The sequence below is a fragment of the Nematolebias whitei genome, chromosome 1, assembly GCF_014905685.2.
Source record: "Nematolebias whitei isolate Nwh7 chromosome 1, NemWhi1, whole genome shotgun sequence".
Lineage (NCBI taxonomy): Eukaryota > Metazoa > Chordata > Actinopteri > Cyprinodontiformes > Rivulidae > Nematolebias > Nematolebias whitei.
The window spans coordinates 50,124,760-50,142,367 of record NC_056498.1 but is presented as its reverse complement, the minus strand read 5'-3'; the positions used below and the strand labels follow the sequence as shown (position 1 = coordinate 50,142,367).

General features: G+C 43.0%; 1 protein-coding gene across 1 annotated transcript; it reads right to left on the bottom strand.

Moving 5' to 3' along the window:
- ism1 (isthmin 1) lies at positions 1-15,572 on the bottom strand. Its single transcript, XM_037685008.1, has 6 exons — positions 14,913-15,572; positions 8,044-8,256; positions 3,329-3,569; positions 1,449-1,592; positions 1,273-1,362; positions 1-653 (listed from the first exon to the last, which is right to left on the bottom strand). Exons 1-6 carry the CDS (start codon positions 15,048-15,050, stop codon positions 136-138), a joined length of 1,344 nt encoding a protein of 447 aa, XP_037540936.1. The 5' UTR covers positions 15,051-15,572; the 3' UTR covers positions 1-135.
- Between the last annotated feature and the right edge of the window lie 2,036 nt (positions 15,573-17,608).

Genomic DNA, 17,608 nt, shown 5'->3' with positions numbered 1-17,608 from the left:
ATCCCTTTTGTGACTTTATTACATTTTTGCAGCAGAATTTGTTGTAAAATTTCAGAGGCATGTTTTTCACAGGAGCTTGCAAGGGTCTCTGGCCAATTCAGGCACTTTTTTTTTGTCTTTTCACCTCACGTCGGGCTAGAACTCCCTCGCTTCTTCAAACTGTTTGTAGTAATCCTCATCCTGGGGATTGTCCGGACATTTCTGCCCGTTGTTCGGTGGCCTGACCTGGTTGTAGCGGCTCCAGTCTCCTTTGCAGACGATCCAGGGCAGGATGTCCACCTTATAGTGCAGGTCAGCTGAGAACTCAATGCTGATGAGGTTGGGCGTGCCGGCCCCCTTGCCGCGAGTGATGAGCTTCATGCTGTCGTCGTAGCAGCAGTGCTGCGCGGCCAGCGTGGTCGACTCGAAGGTCAGCATAGAGCGGATGCAGTAACGGGCCGTGGGCTTATAGATCTCCAGCTTCTCTTTAGGCCCGCTGGCGTCCTTCCAGCGGAAATTACGGCGCGTGGGGGCATCGTGTACGTCTGCGGTGCTGTACGCCACCTCGGTGGGGTAAGAGCAAGGGCAGCTGGGAAGGTCGTTTACCACTTTGACCATGTATTTCTTCAAAAAGTCACTTTTGCAGTTCATCCATCGCTCACAGCTGTCTGTGTCTGGGAAAAAAAAGTTTCATTTTCAGGTACTTCTCATTAAAAGTATAAAACCAGACATGTGAGAGAGAATAACCTGAAATGTAAGAAGCAAAACACTGGCTATAAGCTAAAAGAAGCAAAATGATTGCCAACAGCAACAAATCACTAGCTAAAAGTAGCAAAAGACAAGGTCGCTAGAAACTAAAAGTAGCAAATAAACTAGCAAAAAATAGTGGTACAATGCAAGATAAAGTTGCAAAAGCCTAATTAGAAGCAAAAAGTACACCAGCTAAAATATCAAAAGGCAATCTAGTTGCTAAAAGTATTAGAAGGCTAGCTAAATGCTAAATAGCAAAAGGCTAGCTAAAAGCTAAAGGAATTAAAGGGTAGCTAAAACCTAAAAGTAGCGAAAGGCTAAGTAAAAGGAAAAAGTTGCAGAATTGTAGCTTAAAATGTCAAAGTAGCCTAGAAAGACTAAACAGAGTATGTTGAAGCAGATTTTTATAAAGAACAGTGTCTTTAAAGAAATTAAAGACATTGTGATGCATTTCTATAAAAATATATTTGTAAATAAAGTTAAAGATTTAAAAAAATGTAAATGCTGAAACAACATTAAAACAAAAAGCAAATAAAATCTTACCAACACCAAAGAGCTCTGTGGCGTTAAACTCGTTTTTCCCAGCTAACAGGCTCACTTCAGTAGCTGCAGTCCTGAAGGCATCTTCTATACCTTTAGGAAGACCAACACAAAACAGAAACTTTGAGTATTTTTACAAGCAGAATACTAGCTTTATGTTGAAAAAAAAAAAGTATTACCTGGGCAGTTGGGCATATCGCATGTTCGGGACTCTGTGGCTGTACAGGCGTAGCCACAAGACCGTGTTCTCTTCTGGTTGCCGTTCCCACAGGTGACACTGCATGAAGACCAGTTACTCCAGTCTCCCTCTCCATCCATATAGTCTTAGGTCAGAGAGAAAGAAAAAAACAAGTTATTAAAGCTAGGACAGAACACCTCATGAACAGAGTTAGCATGTAGAGAAGTTAGATGGTTGATGGCTGAAGGTGACTTTGGCCCACAAAGCAGATTCTGTGAAACACATGTGAGTTATGGTAAGTGCTCCAAAATGCACCATGGTACTACGAGGAGGTGAAGACATGTCCGTGATCATTGGATGACAACAGAATTGAAAGGGAGCAAGACCAAATGGACTTGATTTACGGGCTCAAACTGAGGGAGGGAAGGTGGCCTATACCAGGCCCTGGCATTTTTGGATACCGTGACAAAGAATGGTAAGTGTTCTGTGACTTTATTTCACTCATTTACCCACTGGTACATTTCGAGCAGCTGCGCCAAGACGACCTACCCTCACGAAAGTGTCACTGGGGGCCCCGAGATGGTGTATAGGTAGGGCAGCCGACTTGGGACCAGAAAGTCGCGGCTCAACTCTCGGCAATGCCCACATCCCATGGTATCCCTGAGCAAGACACCCAATCCCTAACTGCTCCCTGGGTGCCTACATAGCTGCCGATTTTGAGCTAGAAGATGACACTTCAAGAACCATCAGATCGCATGTGATCTTTGTTTAAAACTGGCATGCAAGGCAGTGGGCGATATTTTATTTAAACCTTTATTTTACCAGGAAAGAAATCCATTAAGATTATTAATCTCTTACAAGGATGTCCTGGGGTATGGTATGTATTACATAAAGAAATGCTGGACCGTTCATTACCAGTAGAAGTTTCTGTGTGTTGTTGATGATGGCATAAACCAGCCGTGACTCAGCAGAACAAGAACTACCCTTAAAATCTCTCAAGTCTTTTGCATTTAATGCGGCCACTTTGGAATGGAGGTTTGCTGGCTGGAGTCCAAAACATCCTATACACCCCCTGCAGCCATATGTCCTTCATTATAGGCATTTTGGATTAATATAAGTCCTTCTGCTTGTAATGCAAGTCATAGTGATTGTGACAGCTCAGACTAAAAATGGAATTTAGGAAAAAGGCCACGTTTCATTGGTGGCTTGTGGTGGATGATCACCACTGAATGTCCATAATAATGACTATAAAGTCCCAAACTATGACAGTTATGATGATAAAATATTGACCTCTGCATTAGTGTGGTATGAAATACAGGAAGAAGATGAGAGCCAACCTCAGTGATAAGCCAGAATCATTTGACCGAGATTATGGTTTGACAAAAAAAAAAAATCTTTAGTGAATAAAGCATCATTTTTACAGCGCACAAATTCCTGTTGGACCACGTTGGTTTGGGCATGCTTCAACACGGGCCACACTGTGACGGTGAGCGCAAATTCTTTCACGGCAGATTTATCTGCCGGGTTGCTTTTTGAACGGTGTTGTTTGAATTGCGTGGAAGCCTTAGCGGTGTTTCCGGCTCCTCGGCTGAGACTGAACTTTGATGTAGCGAGGCGTTTAAACTGCGTGGCAGAGCTAGCTCTGGAACACAGAGGAGTACGTCCCATAAACGAGCGTTAAAGGCTTCAATCAGGGGCTCCCAGAGACTCGCCTGGGATGTCTGCACTTATTATGGTGACAGCTTAAATCAGTAAATCAGCAAATTACAGATTCCACATCAGACTATAACCATCTGGGGACCATTGCTCAAATAGGGGCCTGTGGATCCAGTGCATTATCCTGCAAACACACACATGCACACTCCTTCCTTTCAGCCTCACCATATTCAGTTTGAGCTTTGCTTCCCCTCCTGTCCCAGTCTGCCGGTGGCCTGAGGAAGTTGCTATCCTGGGTTTTGCTCCCGAAGGAGCGATCGTGCGCTTCTGTTTGATGGGAGGAGGATGAAGACGTGTGAGGCCACCAGTTTCTCCAGTTAGGAGAGGCCCAGCTGGGCTTGGTTTCTTTACGGAGGCCATTCTCAGGCTGATGGCCCTCCACTCCATCCACCACTTCAATGGTCACCTGTAGAAAGACGAGACAAATTAGAAAAGTTCCTGGAGAAACGTTGACAAGGTCCACCACATGCTGCGTTTAGCTGTCGCAGCCATTTTCATTACTTTTCATGGCTTAAGAAAGATTAGCATTCAGTATGTAAGTATTAAGTGCGATGTGTTGTCATCGTTGTATGTCCCCATACAATGATGAAATTAGTTCTCTGCATTTAACCCATCACACATGGGATACACCCAGATGGAGCAGTGAGCAGCTATGTAAGCACCCGGGGAGCAATTAGGGATTGGGTGTCTTGCTCAGGGACACCACAACATGTGGGCATGGCAGGGAGTCGAACCGCGACTTTCTGATCCCAAGTTGGCGGCCCTACCTCTACCCCATGTGTTGGTGATTGCACTCAGCTACCACTGTACCCAGTTTTAGCTCAATGAATCTAAAAATAGCTGAGTTATAGATTTTTTCCTATTCAGCTGTGGCAGCCATCTTTCTTATGTATCTGTTAAAGATCACTCTTATACCACCATAATAGATTACAAATAAAGTTAGTGATTTACTGTATAACCATTTTTGCATTTGAAATGGTGGAAATTAGTTCAGTAGTTGAGATACAACGTGGACACAAAACACTAAATAGGTATAGAGAACATATCAATAATATTTTTTGAAGGTTATATTAAGTTCCAACCAGTTGTTCATGGGATAATTCAAAGAACGTTCACTTTTTGACACGTTTTGATGCATTCTCCACGACCTATGAGACAGTTTTTGTTCAACTGCATCGTCATGGTAACGTGAAATGCTAATAAAAGTGATAGTACACCTCACAGGGCTGAGGTTCTTATTTTGAGCTCCTTTCACACCAAAATTTAGCTCAGCCACTCAAAAAATGACTGAGGCATAGCTACATTTTTAATTTTCAAGGTCAGCTATAAGGGCCAGTTTTATTCGGGTGGACACAAAATACTCGTCGGTCATATAGAACTGTCCAAGAACCATTTTGCTAAAGCTGAACAAATTTTAATCCAGTTGTTCATGAGATATTTCAAAAAGTGCTAACTTTTGTCATGTTTTGATGCATTCTCCATTCATTTCTGTAGGTGACAGTTTTTGGTGATTTGTGTCGCCTTGAAAACTTAAAAGTAAAATAAAAGTAGTATCACATCTCTCATGACATATCAGATGCGTTGGTGCACTCTTCTGTTTGAGCCACATTTAGGTTGATAGCAACATACATATAGAATAGTCAATGGAATCCCAATTCCTGGAGAAACTTTGATGGAGACTGCCACATGGCGGCCATTTTAAATTCACGATTTGACTTTACTATGTGTTAGGGATCACTCCCAGCTACCCCCATACCAAATTTCAGCTCAATATGGCAAAATAATCAGTAAGTTATTGGCATTTTTTTATTTAAGCTATGGCGTCCATCTTGGATTCTTGATTTGCATCAGGAGTGTATAACAACTTATTCTCAGCTACGACTATACCAAATTTCAGCCTAATATCTCAAATAATGACTGAGTTTTAGTCAATTTTGTTTTTTCTGAGGTAGCTGTAGCAGCCATCTTGAATCAAAATGGCTCCAAAAAGTAACCATTTATTAGAAATTCACCAAATGATTACTTAATTGGATGTGGTGGTAGGAATAGTTTATTTGATGACATACTGAGTTTTGCTCAGAGATCTCTCTCCTCACTGTCAGTTAGAAAGTTGAGTTCTGTCATTCTTTTTCAGTGAGAAATATGGCCTCTTTTATTAATTTTATTTTTCGCAAATTATGTCGCCATGGTAACTTGAACTGCAAAAGCACGCATTCCTAAATAAATAAATACAGTGAAAAAATCCTTTCCAGGTGGATAATAAAAGGTGGCTGCCGATTTTACAGTATAGGAAGGTGTTGAGCGATATCGGTATTATATCAGCATTGATATCTGTATTATATTGTAATGTTATCAGTATTATATCGGTAATGATATAGGTATTATATCGGTAATGATATTGGTACTATATCGGCAATGATATCGGCATTATATCGGTATTATATTGGCAATGATATTGGTATTATATTGGCAATGATATCGGTATTATATCGGCAATGATATCGGCATTATATCGGTATTATATTGGCAATGATATTGGTATTATATCGGCAATGATACCGGCATTATATCGGTATTATATTGGCAATGATATTGGTATTATATTGGCAATGACATCGGTTTATATCGGTATTGTATCGCAATGTTATTGGTATTATATCTGTAATGATATAGGTATTATACCGGTAATGATGTCGGCATTATATCGGTAATGACATCGATATTATATCGGGAATGATATTGGTAATGATATCGGTATTATATCGTAATGTTATCGTATTCTATCGGTAATTATATTGGTATTATACCGGTAAGGATATCGGCATTATATCGTAATGTTATCGGGATTCTATCTGTATTTTATCGTAATGTTATTGGTATCGTATCTGTAATGATATAGGTATTATATCGGTAATGATATTGCTATTATATCGGTAAGTTATTGCTATTATATCGTAATGTTATCGGTATTATATCGTAATGTTATCAGCATTACATAATTTCGCTCCACCACATGTACCACATGAGGTGCGAATGACAATAAAGAAACTCTGACTGATTATATTGGTAATGATGTCTGTATTATATCGGTAATGATATTGGTATTATATCAGTATTGATATCTGTATTATCGTAATGTTATAGGTATTATATCGGTAATGATATCGGTATCTGCTTTTTAAGCTATAAAAAGTATTTATTTTTAATAGAAATGTAAAATTGATTGCAGTGTTTTTACCCTTTCTTCTGCTGCCCCTGCACACAGCATCACCCTCCCCTCTTCTTTCTGCTTTGACACATGTGCCTCCCAGATGGGGGGGGGGGGAGACGGACACACCACCCCTGCCCCTCAGTCACCCTCCCACCTCTGGGGCTCTCCACCTAAACACAGAGTTCAAAGGGCTCCCCAGCCTCCTCCAGACCATGAAAGCCAGATGAATCCCAGGATCAAAGACACCCCCCCACCCCCATTCCCCCTGCTCCCACAGCCTCACACCCTTGCTCAATTGGTTGCTTTTCTCTCATCCCACATCTTGAGATGTTAAAACACTTTGTTCATGCTCATATTTAGAAATGATGCCCCCTCAGAATTGAAAAGACCCCCACCCCCAAGCCCCCGCCTGGATTTCGACAGAAGAGTGATTTAAACATGGCAGCGGTTATTCAGCCATCTGCATCACCGGGGGATTTATGCCACACATTCACACAAGGCTACCGTCCATCTTCCGGGGTTAGCTGTGAGGCTTCGGCGGTTCACGCCTGCCTTTCAGCCGTCCATATGATTGACGTGGCGTCTTTTCTAGGCTTTACCAGGAGCTGGGGAGTGTGAGAGGAGAAACAGGAAAGAGGACCAGGGAGAAAATGGGTGTAACGATGTGCGCCATACTATTCTCTGCCTTTCTGTTTGCCCTTCCTTTCCCCGCGTGCTTGAGCAGCCAAGTCTCAAGCGAGCGGTGGCATCAAAGTGCAAAGGCAGGTGCACTGACACACATGATCGTCGGGGGAGGATCAACAGAATCCTCAGACTGGGCTCGGGCAGCTTTTTGGGAGTCAAATATATTTTCAAAATGGCCAAATTTGGCCCATGGGTCACTTGTTGAATAGGTCTGCCTCAAACCAATGTTTGACTCTTTAAATCAATTCGGAATCATTAGTCCCTCGCTACTTCGCGGTTCGACTTTCGTGGACTCGCTCTGTTGCGTTTTTCAACGCAAGATTGTACACGACACACAATTGTCAACTTTAATTTTACGTGGTTGAGACGGTACGGGATAAAAAGTTAACGAAAAAAAATTCAGACAGGCGTCACCATTTTGTAGTTTTCTTTCAATAAGCCTACACTGTTACACAAGTCAAAAGAACTACACTTCCCAGAAGACAACAGTGCTTCCTGCCTCAATGGAGGGAAAGTTTTGCAACGCAAAGTCAGAAGTAACGATCGATCTATGAAGCTCACAGAACTGGCAGGAAAGTCACAAATAATCCTGAAGCTCAATTATCCACGCACACATCAACCTGGACGGGGCGGTGGGCTTCATCTCTGAAAGATAGACCTGCAGAACCAGAAAAGACCCCAACCAGAACCGAGCTGCTGGTCTGCAGAGCTGGTGAGTACCCATATAAAATTTTGCAGTACTGTACAGTACATATACGTATGTTGTTAAAACTGTTTAGGTTTAAGGGTTTAGAACATTGCAAGAGTGTGTGAAGGGTTTATAAAGCCTTAAAATATATAAAATACCAAAATAAATATAGCGTTCCTATTTTGTGGTTTTTCACCTATCATGGTGTCTGGAACGTAACCCCCGCGATAATAGAGGGACTACTGTAGTCCGCTTCAAGATGCATTGAAACAAACATCATCCACACCCCTGTGGTACCTGGATGTTGGGATTCTGTCTGTTGATGTCAGCTTTGGAGAGGTCCGGGAAGTTCTGCAGATCTAGAAGGAACGCTCCGGGGCCATCTTTGTTACCGTCTTGCGCCCAGGGCAGCGACGCAGGCTGGTGGGCCGACCAGTGCTCTGGACCAGACTTCCGACTTTCAGCAGCCAGCTGCACTGAAGAACTACTCCTTGCACTTAGGGTTTTGTGCTAAAGAACAGGGAAAAAAAAATAAAAATCGTAAGACACCGTCTTATTTGAGTGAACGTTACAAACAAAAGTCTCAAACGAAGTTTCTACTCTCAGCAGCGTCAGATTGAGCTCATGGCTTCAACTTGGAACTCCATGGGGAAGAGCCACTGAGGTCGTGGAACGAATCTCACGCTGTGTTTCCTCGTGTCTGTCAGCTTTCATCAAAATAAAACCTCTAACAAGCCTGCATTCAGATCCTATGTGCAGCCATACTGTATATTTTTCCATTTTTAACTGGCAAAGCATCCTACTTTACCATAGCATTATGTCGCGGACATATTTAGCACGCTCTTATGCTGGGCTACACAGACAAACCTAAGCAAACACAGCAACATAAATACATATGCCTTCTTGGAAGACAGAAAAACATTTGCTTTTCTGACAGGGCTGTTGTAAATCCATCCCGAAATGACAGCTGGGACATATGTCCTCCATCAGGTATGCACAGAGGGAACAATTATTTCCAAATTGGACAGACAGCTAAAAGTAGTCTGCAATCATCCATTCTGGGGTGGCAGAAAATAAGATCAAAGGAAGGCATCAATCAGTTCTCTTGTTTTCTTCCCAGTGTTTTTGTGGCCAGCCCGAGGTCTGAGAATATGGGAGCTGCGCTGCACGGTTGCGGTGGCCTGTCACAGACAAAGTGTCAGCTCAGCCACATTGTGGTGGGTATAAAAGCCCCCACTGGAGCTGTTTGTGTGCAGCCAAAGGTGCACTCTGGGGCGATCTCCACGCTGCAACGAGGAGGAGGGATTATAAATGTACATGTATTGAGCGGACAGCAGCTGCATTGCTTTGTCTCCCCCCACCACCATTCACCAACCAGACTTAATATGATAATGTGATGGATTTTTAAGAATTTAAACACTTTCACGTCACGTATCTTTTAACGAGCGCTTGCGCTGCATTTAAAATAATTATACGGCCACCTATAATTTTGGGAAACGGCTCTTCAGAAACCAAATGAAAAGACGGAGAGGTTTTACAGTAGATAAGATAATGAGCTCGTATGCATTTATGCTCAAGATTATAATGTTTGCGGGGATGAAAATGCGCAAAAAGACGATTCCGGTTAAAACTCCAAATACCTCTTTTTTTGTTTGTTTCCATGAGCCGAGAGCTCAGCTCCAGCATCTGCTCTCTCCGTGCACGTCACAGGGCCCTCTTTGGTTCGGACAGAAGTACTTGGGCTTTGAGATGCCCATGTGATAACCCGGCCTTTCAAGTTCCCAGTCTTCAGATTTCACTCAGTGGCTGTAATCGAGCCCCGCTGAGGGAGCGACCCACTGGAGCCCCCACAGGTTTGATCACAACGTAAACAAACGGCGGTATAATACGGCAACAGGTGCCCTTTCTGGGGGAGGTCATACGTGCTTTTAACTGTAGATCATCAATGTTTTACAGCTTTTATAGTAAATAATAAAATAACTGGAACATTTGTAAAGAAATCCCCAGCATTCATCATCGTCCTTCTCTGAAGCCCGACGGCACTTTGAGACTTTTTAAAGACGTTTTTGAGATGATGCCTTGTTTAGATGAAGGCAGTGACGGAAAACGAAGTGAAGAAAATATGGAACGATGCTCAGTCAGGTCATCTGGACGGTTTATTTTTTTTGCTGAGACGTTTCATCCTCTATCCAAAGGACTTCCTCACTCCAATAAGCCACCAAACGAAACTGATTCCCACAAGCATCAAACTCCATAGTGGAAAAAAAACAGTTTGCTGGTGCTAAGATGGTCTCTGGGGCCCGCCCTCTCCTCCTATTGAGCATGAACTTTGGTGAAGCAAATATGGGTTCATCTCAACTGATGTCATTGCAACATCAAACAATAAATCCAATTGTTGAGGACATCCTGAGTTCAGATACAGTGAGAGTTTGGATGGTTGCACTCTGAAAGGATTTCGGAGAAACCATTAAATCCTATAGCAGTGGGAGACGCACTGGGGGTAAGAGGATGAAAGAAAATGTTGAATGGTAGAAGGAAAACTAAACTAACAGTAAGCGTAGAAGTTTAATATTGGCTAATGCAGAGTCCTTTCACACCAGTAAGCCCATTCTAAAAGTCTGAAAAATGGTTTTAAAGTAACGTGCCCTTTGGCTAGCCATTAGCCTAGCCTGGACGAAGACTTTAGCCCTTTTCTTCTTACGATGCGCTCTTTAGCTGATGTCACAGCTCATAAGGTGTCATTGATATATATTAGACAAAGCATCACTTGAAACGTGAGCAAACTATCTCTTTAAACGTAATTACACCAGAACCCTTTGAAGAGTATCAGTCAAGGGACTGAGAGCTTGTTGGTTGTGCAGATGTATGTTACGTGTTGATTGTCCCGTCGTGGAGCGAAGACGTGAAATTGGAAACCACCTCCGTCGGTCCATCCATGTTGTGAGCGTCGTGATAACTTGAAAAATAAGTGAAAAACCAGCTTCTATTTTCGTACGTGGTTGCATCTACATGTAAGAAAAGTTCCTTTCATAAACTGGGTTGCCGTGTCAAAATCCAAGATGGCCACCACCAATTATGTCCACCCATCTTGTGAGCAAGATAACTTCCAAAATAAGCAATGACCTCCATTTTGTGTGGCTGCATCTAAATGTAAAAAATATCTCCATCAAAAATTGGGTTGCCATGTCAAAATCCAATATGGCCACCACAGTATATATAAATATATACCGTATTTTTCGGACTATAAGGCGCACTTAAAATCCTTTAATTTTCTTAAAAATCGACAGTGAGCCTTATAATCCGGTGCGCCTTATATATTAATTCTGGTTGTGCTTACTGACCTCGAACCGATTTTACGTGTTACAACTGAACAATGTTGAGAGTTATTGTGAATGAGTTGAATAAAATTTGACTTATCTGACTGTTTTGTTTCAATTAATGCGCCGTAGAGTCTGAAAAATATGGTATGCAAACTGCCCCCGATCATTAGAAGACACTATGCTGTCTAGTTTTTATGTTGCTTAAACGCAGTTTCCTCAAATGACTCGGGTGGCTCTTATGGCGGCTGAAGATCCAACTATGGGGGCCAAGGCCACCATTGGCCACCCCCTAACTCCACCATTGGCCTGGTCTTGGATAGCAAAAAAAAACAACCTATGGCTTCTACAAAGTGCAACTTCTCACTTGAATAGTTTAGACTAAAATCATTTAGGTTTACTTGCATTCCCTGATCAATTCCAGTACAGGAAACATTCAAATCCCTGAACGACGGGGGACATCGGTGTACCGCTTGTTATCTTTCTGTCGTTTTCAACAAGTCTTTTTATCTCTCCGCCCGGCCGAAGAACAAACAGCAGAGACTCATTTCAATGGTAAACAATCTGCTTTGATGGCCGCCCTCTTTACAATCCCATCACTCATCTGAGAGGAACGTGCTTTAATATGGAGATCAAAAGTGACACACCAGTGATCGGTTCATCTGGGGGGGTTGTCCCCCCCACTGCTCCCCCTGTCTCTCCATTGCTGTAGCGCCTCTTCTTTTCCCGCTCCCCCCCCTCCACTTCTTTCTTTTTTTTTTTTTACTTTGTGAGGAACTGCTTAAAGTGGCATGACTATTTTGAATTGGGAGCCACTTGGGGAGTCCCCCCCCCCCCATCCCCAAAGGAGGCTGGCAGGAAATGAAGGCGCTCTGCATTGTGCCAGATGCTTTTCAGCACATTTGCGTCGGTGGAGAAGGAAGTCGCCCTCCCTCCGCCACGCTGCACCTGTACGCTGATGTTTATTTACCCAACGAGACGACACGAAAACTGGAAAGAAAAGACAAATAAGCTCAGAAGCAAAAAAAAGTAACACACTAGTGTTGTGGATGTTCACCGTCTGAGTGTCTGAAGCTACTGTTCCGGTCTGTGAGAATGAAGACTTTCGCCCTCAGGCGCAGAGCCGTTTGTGTTCCGGTGGCGTTTTGAATGCGACACCTTCAGATGACAGAACGCCTCCTGGGCCGCGACAGGCCCGGCTGGACGATGACATCACCGCCTTCAGTGGAGAGCCACTGAAGCGAGCGTTCACGAACGAAACGAAGAAGAAGGAGAAGGAAAATCACTGAACCTGCGTATATGTGCACGAGCGTTGAACTCGGGATGGGACGCTTCGTATTTCCTCTCAGATTCCTCAGGAGAAACTCCCTGCCGCTCCTCCATCCTGCTCGTCCGTTCCACCTTTTGGCTTCGCGACAAGTATTCAGTAAATTCCTGGAATATTTCAGCTTTTCATGGCCTGACATCCAACGAAACGCAGGCTTGCACAAGCTGCAGGTCAGTCGGTGGATGGTAGTGATAATGCAGACTTAAAAAAAATGCTTTTATGAAATCTTTCCTTTCATTTAGCCGGAGCCCCGAAGAATTGCTTATAGGAAACCATCAGGCCGTACATTTACCTCTCAGAGGAGGGCAAGTGTTTCACTAGGACGCTAAAGAAACAACAAAACCAGCTGAAGATGCTTAACGCTCTAAAAAAAGCCTGTTGATCCTGTCGTAACCCGCTCTGGTCAGGATTTAATTATGTCAAAATGGCCACAGAAGACATTTAACGTATTTTAAATGGTGTCACTTAGACCTGTGATGATGTTGGGCGATTAATTGTCTCAGAAATTATTGCGATAAACGATAATATTGTTTGAAATTTGACAATAATTAGTAATAAAGAAGAAATGTTATTTTTGTGTGTAGTACCTTTTTTGACCACCGTATGGCAGTTTAACTCTGAACTGAAGGATGGATAGTGAGGGAGCGAGCAGCGTGTCTCTTTAAGAAAAATGGGAGGGAGGCCCCGTGACGTGACATGGGCTGTCTCTCCTTCCTTTTTCTGTTCTCAAAATGGCGGACGCTTGGTGTGGTTTGAGCTCTTTAGCATTTTTCACACAAAGCTTTCAATAAAAAAATCTAAAACAAGTTCTCAGCTTCTTTTTGAAGAGAAAACCAACTTTTCAGACAAAGGCACGGGTTTCAACCGTGAATTTTGGAGCTTCAACAAGATGGAGGTTCTTCCCCGAAGTCGGCCTGTTAGCTTAGCTTGTAGCTTAGCGGTTAAAACGATTTTTAAGAGAAAAGAGAAAGGGAGGAGTCAGTGAAGAGCACCGGAGTTGAGCCTTTTGTCATCCAGTGTCTTCAGTAGAAAGAGAGACACGAATAAACGATAAAGCTGATAAATGAAAATGAGGTCGATAATTTTCATTTATCATTCGATTAATTGATTTATTGTTTATCGCGACAGGCCTAGTGTCACGTTGACAAACGTCTCTGTTGGCTCGCTCTAATCCTGATCTACAACCCAAGGTTTTTTTTTTTTTGGGGGGGGGGGGGAAGAGTTATGAGGTGTTGTAAAATTAAAATAAAAACAGAAATCAATGATTTACAAATCTCTTGAATCCATATTTTAGTCTCAGTGAAACACAGTAAACATACCAGATGTTGAAACTAAACAAATTGTACCAAAACTGAAAAAAAGAAAGAAAGTGAAATTTTAATTTTAAGGCAACAAAACTTCTCAAAAAGTTGGGACGGGGCCAAGGAAAGCGTGTAAAAATAAGTGGTGCGAATAAAAAACAGCTGGAGGAGATTTTGGTAACGAATTAGTTTAACTAGAAACATGAAAACTGAAAATAATCACATCATTTCTTAAGAGTCTTAGAAGTAAAGACGGGCAGAGGTTCACCGGTCTGAGAAAACACGTCTAAAATTAGTGGAATGATTTCAGAATAAAAGTCCTCAATTAAAAATAAAAAATAAGAAGACTTTGAATATTCCATCATCTCCTGTTCGTTCATAATCTCATCAACAGATTCAAATAATCTGTAGAAACCTCTGAGCTCAAAGTCTATATTTGATGGTCACTGCATTAAAACCAGGTCTGGTTCTGTTCTGGGCTCAGCAACACTTCTACAGATCGTTTCTGTAAACAGCTCATCTGCTTAAAGCTCTATCAGACAAAGAAGCCAGATGTGAACACCATCCAGAACCTCTGCCGTCTTCGCTGGACCAGAGCTCGTTTCAAATGAACTGAGGTGAAGTCCAGAACGGTTCTGAGGCCAGATGGATCCAAATTATAACCATTATATTTTTTAACCACAGACACTGGGAGGGACCATCTGTTCTGTTATTATAGGACCGTTCAAAAGATTGCCTCTCTGATGGTATGGGGGTGCATTAGTGCCTCTGGCATGAGCAGCTTACACATCTGGAAAGACTCCATCAGTGCAGAGAAGTATAAATAATTATCCGTCAGTGTTTAGTTGACAATTAAAATGTTGAACGTGAATAAAATGTGGGTTTGTTAAATTTGCACATCATTAAATTCAGTTTTTATTTATTTACTTATTTACATTTGACCTTGTCACAACAAACAGACGCAGCATCAGAGGTTTGAAACTTTTTGTCTGGATGAAACCAAAATATGCTGAACACACCGGAGGAGAGTCTTGGGGGGTGGTGGTGATGGGGGGGTCAGCTCTGATCCTCTGACTTACCAAGTGATGACAGAGGAGTGCCTGCAGCTCGTGGTGAAACCTCAACAATGGGGGGGGGGTCTGCAGTGGGGGGGCTGATCTTTGACCCTGGATCATCCTTTGCCCTGGGTGCGTCCATCCCCCCCCCCCCCCCCCAACTCACCTCTGGAAGCGCTGCGTCCTGCTCCAGGCTCAGCGTGACGTTGTCGCGCGGCAGCGGGCTGCTCCTCAGCACCGTGATGTGCAGGGTGAGCAGCAGGAGGCCCAGCAGCAGCAGCAGCTCCGCCGCCACGCGCACCATCCTCCTGACGCGGCCGCGCTTCGGAGCCTCGCGCGGCGCGGCCGGAGCGCCTCCTCCCGGCGCGGAGACTCCGATCTCTGGATCCGCCGGGGACGAGGCACCGCAACACCACTTCGGAGCCACGTCGGGAATCAGAGGGGGCAAAGTTCAAAGAACGCGGGAAATAAGTTTTAGAAAAGTGTCGGTTTGGGCTCCAGCGCGCCTTTTTCTCCCTGTCCTGAGGCGCGCGCTCCTTCACCCTGTGATCAGAAAGATGGGGGCAAACTGGAAGTGTGCGCAGTGGTTCACAGCCTCACGCCACTGGTCCGTGCGCCTCCGCTCCATCCGCTGTGCGCACTTCTTCTCGGGTTGTCCGCGTGACTCTGCGCCGCTTCATAATCACATCCAGCAAATCTCCACAGAGACTGAAGCGGAACAACAAAAAGTCCTCAAACAAACAAACAAACAAACAAACAAACAGATCCTCCAAGTTTCTGTTCCACAGCTCTGGCTCCGAGTTGGAGACTCCAGTTAACCCGGATTGGACCTGGACGCACGGCTGGTGTTGCTGCTTTTATACTAAACTACCCCCACTGTGAGCGCGCGCGCGCCCTCCCCCTCATTAACTCTTTCGTCTCTTTGGAGAAAATGTTGCTCTGCCTTGTAGAGTCCAGATACATTTTTAAAAAGACCAATATAAGTTGGAGAAAAAACAAAACAGCAACATTTGGATGTTTGAACTGTTCCAGAAGTGCACAGAGAGCCAGGATACAAAGAGATGCTACGGTCGCCATGGTAACCACACAGCTGCTTCTGAGGAAAACAGAAGCAGATTGAAAGATAAGGCTCAGTCAGCTGCTGTGCAAAAATTACAAGTTTGATGTTTGTTTTTAAACCGAGAGCGGCACAAAACTCTGACGGTCACTCGTGTGCAATGTTTGTCTCTTCAGTGTTGGAGATGTAAATTAAGACCCATCAGAATATTTTGAGCTAAAATATTCCTGAAGTCTCTGAAACGTTGGGTGTGGTCTCTGTATTCTGAATAGGCCCGTCACGATCACGAATTTTGCTGGGCGATTAATTGTCTCAGAAATTATTGCGATAAACGATAATATTGTTTGAAATTTGACAATAATTAGTAATTATTGTCAAATTTAAGAAGAAATGTTTGTTAATTTGTTTTGAGTGCAGTACCTTTTTTGACCACCGGATGGTAGTATAAGACAGTTTGAACCGAAGGATGGATAGTGAGGGAGTAAGCAGTGTGTCTCTTTAAGAAAAATGGGAGGGAGGCCCCTTGACATGACATGGGCTGTCTCTCTGTTTTTCGTTTCTCAAAATGACGGCTGCTCGTTGTGGTTTGAGCTTTTTAGCATAGCATTTTTCACACAAAGCTTTTAATTAAAAAAAAATCCGTAAACAAGTTCTCAGCTTCATCAAAGTCCATGCTCAATAATCCAGGTATACAATCCAACATTTTTCAGTCAGGTCATCTGGACAGTTTCTTTTTTTTGTGTGCTGAAACGTTTCACCTTCCATCCAGAAGGCTTCATCAGTCAAGGAAACACACAACACAAAACTGATTCTTCCCCCAACAGCTTACTCCAAAGTGGAACAAACCAAACCTGGACTGATGAAGCCTTCTGGATGGAAAGTGAAACGTTTCAGCACAAAAAAAGAAACTGTCCAGATGACCTGACTGAAAAATGTTAGAAGTTCTCACTTCTTTTTGCAGAGAAAAACAAGTTTTTACACAAAGGTACAAGTTTCAACCGTGAATTTTGGAGCTTCGACAAGATGGAGGTTTGTTTCCCCGAGGTCGGCCTGTTAGCTTAGCTTGTAGCTTAGCTGCTTTTATCGATCCATAAACGTGATTTTGGACGGTTAAAATAGATTTTAAAGAGAAAGGGAGGAGTCAGTGAAGAGCACCGGAGTTGAGCTTTTTGTCATCCAGTGTCTTCAGTAGAAAGAGAGACACCAAGAAACGATAAAGCCGATAAATGAAAACGAGGTCGATAATTTTCATTTATCATGCGATTAATTGATTTATTGTTTATCGTGACAGGTCTAATTCTGAAGGCTTTGGAGAAAGACGACAAGTCTTAAAGCAGCGAGAGACGCGCTGAGTAAAAGAAGCCAAAGTGTTTCAATGAATATCCTGATGCATGCTCAATAATCCAGGTAGAAAAATCTAAAAAAGTTAAATCTGGTCCTCTGGACATTCAAAAAAAAAAAAAAAAAAAAAAAAACAAAGCAAAACAACAAAAAATGTAGAAACGTTTCATCTCTCGTCCGAGAGACTTCTTCAGTCTGAGGTGCTGTTTTCAGCTCAGTCTCTTAAATATGTCAACTCTTGAAACTGTGCCTGCAGTCAACCTACTTCACATATGGGGAGCAATATTATAGGCAGAAACATGGGTGTGCTATGGGGTCTCCAGTTTCTCCTATTGTTTCCAACCTGTACATGGAGGAGGTAGAAAAGAGAGCCTTGACGTCCTTTTCAGGGACACCACCAAGTCATTGGTTCAGGTATGTTGACGACACCTGGGTTAAAATTAAATCTCAGGAAGTCCAACATT